Here is a 2638-nt window from a genome sequence, read left to right as displayed (position 1 = left end):
CAGCCAACAGACACATGAAAAAATGCTCATCATCACTGGCCAGAGAAATGCAAATCAAAACCACAATGAGATACCATCTCACACCAGTTAGAATGGCGATCATTAAAAAGTCAGGAAACAACAGGTGCTGGAGAGGATGTGGAGAAATAGGAACACTTTTACACTGTTGGTGGGATTGTAAACTAGTTCAACCATTATGGAAAACAGTATGGCGATTCCTCAAGGATCTAGAACTAGATGTACCATATGACCCAGCCATCCCATTACTGGGTATATACCCAAAGGATTATAAATCATGCTGCTATAAAGACACATGCACACGTATGTTTATTGCGGCACTATTCACAATAGCAAAGACTTGGAATCAACCCAAATGTCCATCAGTGACAGATTGGATTAAGAAAATGTGGCACATATACACCATGGAATACTATGCAGCCATAAAAAAGGATGAGTTTGTGTCCTTTGTAGGGACATGGATGCAGTTGGAAACCATCATTCTTAGCAAACTAACACAAGAACAGAAAACCAAACACCCCATGTTCTCACTCATAGGTGGGAACTGAACAATAATCTGATTCTTTTAATCATTAAGTAGCATTTCATTTTATGGACATACCCTAATTTACTTACCCTGTCACCTATATACCGTTATTTAATGGCTGGATCACAGAGTTGGTATGCGTATGTTTGAGTTTATAAGAAACTACAAAGATGTTTTCCAAAGTGGTTGTACTACTTTACATTTCTACCAATAATGATGAAATTTCCAATTATTCTATTTCCTTGTCAACACTTGGTATAGTCAGTTTTTTTAAATTGTAATCATTAGTATGTAACATTATTTTATTGTGTTTTTAACTTGTATTTCCCTAATGAATATTTGAGCACTTTTATGCATTTATTTGTTATTTGGCTATCTCCTTTGATGAGTAAGTATCTATTGAAATTTTTGGCCGATTCTTACTGGATTGTTGGATTTCTTATTATTCGGTATTAAAATGTCTTTGTATGTTATGGATACAAGTTTTTTAAATCAGAAATATGTTTCTTTTTATTTTTCTCAGGCTACTCAGTAAGTCCGACTTTTAAAAAAATTATCTTTTACTGTCTTTTCTTATATTTCTGACCTTCTGCTCCAAGTTTTTCACTTTCTGTATCTGTGATGCGTTATACTTTGAGGTCCTTGTGTCACTTATTTTCCTTTCTGTGTCTACCTGTAATGAAAATTAAACTTTATTCATTATCTGCATTTATATTTGCTTTGTTTTAGAAAGAAGAAATACTCAATGCTGTTCTTCTTTACTCATTAATGAGACACACAATTGTGCAGACTGAGTCAAACATCTAGTACCATGTGATAAATTACCCCAGAACACCAAGGTCATTGGAGAAGCAGAAGTTGCCATTCCCAAGAAGTTAACACTTCCTTTTCTGTTGTGAATGGGCACATGGAGAGGACACATCACCACTTTTAACAAAGCATTTGGGTTATTCTATCGGTCATAGAATCTAATTACTGGAAAGATTTTTACGAATCATCCTAAACAAAGCCTTCATTTCCTGTAGAACTATATGTATACACACATACACTATATATATATGTATCTGGCATATGATTGTTTGTCTTTAGTTTGAATATTTTCAGTAACAGGGAATTTACTACATCCATCAGCAAACTAAATCCAGGCACATACAACCTTGAAGCAATGGATACAGAAAACCACTCAGTGGTGACTGAGTTTATCTTCATGGGCATCACCCAGGACCCTCAGATGCAGATCATCTTCTTCGTGGTTTTCCTCATAGTTTACCTGGTTAATGTAGTGGGGAACGTTGGTATGATTATCCCGATTATAACAGACACTCAGCTTCACACACCCATGTATTTTTTCCTCTGCAACCTCTCCTTTGTTGACCTGGGCTACTCCTCAGCCATTGCCCCCGGGATGCTGGCTGACTTCCTAACAAAGCACAAAGTTATCTCCTTCTCCAGCTGTGCCACCCAGTTTGCTTTCTTTGTAGGTTTTGTGGATGCTGAGTGCTATGTCCTGGCAGCCATGGTCTATGATCGTTTTGTGGCTATCTGTCAACCCCTCCGCTATAGCACCCTCATGTCCAAGCGGGTCTGCTGGGCTCTAACCTGGCTGGTCTAGTAAGTTTAGTAGCCCACACTACCCTCACCTTCAGCCTGAGTTACTGTGGTTCCAATATCATCAACCATTTCTTCTGCGAAATCCCACCACTCTTGGCCCTCTCTTGTTCAGACACCTACATCAGTGAGATCTTGCTCTTCAATCTGTGTGGCTTCATTGAATTCAGCACCATCCTCATCTTCATCTCCTATACCTTTATCCTCATTGCAATCATCAGAATGCGTTCAGCCGAAGGCCGCCTTAAGGCTTTCTCCACCTGTGGGTCTCACCTTACTGGCGTCACCCTGTTCTATGGCCCAGTCATGTTTATGTACCTGAGGCCAACATCCAGCTACTCTCTGGACCAGGAGAAGTGGGCCTCTGTGTTCTACACGATTATCATCCCCATGTTGAATCCCTGGATCTACAGTTTGCGGAACAAAGATGTGAAAGCTGCTTTCAAAAAACTAATTCGAAAAAACCTCAATAATAACACAAAATGA

The 2638-nt window shown here is 38.9% G+C and overlaps 1 protein-coding gene across 1 annotated transcript; it reads left to right on the top strand.

Moving 5' to 3' along the window:
- The first annotated feature begins 1709 nt into the window (after nucleotides 1-1709).
- LOC105472434 (olfactory receptor 5AR1) lies at nucleotides 1710-2638 on the top strand. The gene is given in 2 exon segments (XM_011725676.2): nucleotides 1710-2130; nucleotides 2133-2638. Coding segments are annotated over 2 exon segments (927 nt in total).

Source organism: Macaca nemestrina, chromosome 1 (genome assembly GCF_043159975.1).
Source record: "Macaca nemestrina isolate mMacNem1 chromosome 1, mMacNem.hap1, whole genome shotgun sequence".
In the NCBI taxonomy this organism is placed as follows: Eukaryota; Metazoa; Chordata; class Mammalia; order Primates; family Cercopithecidae; genus Macaca; species Macaca nemestrina.
Note: the sequence above shows the minus strand (reverse complement) of the source record. Positions and strands in the feature narration are given on the sequence as shown.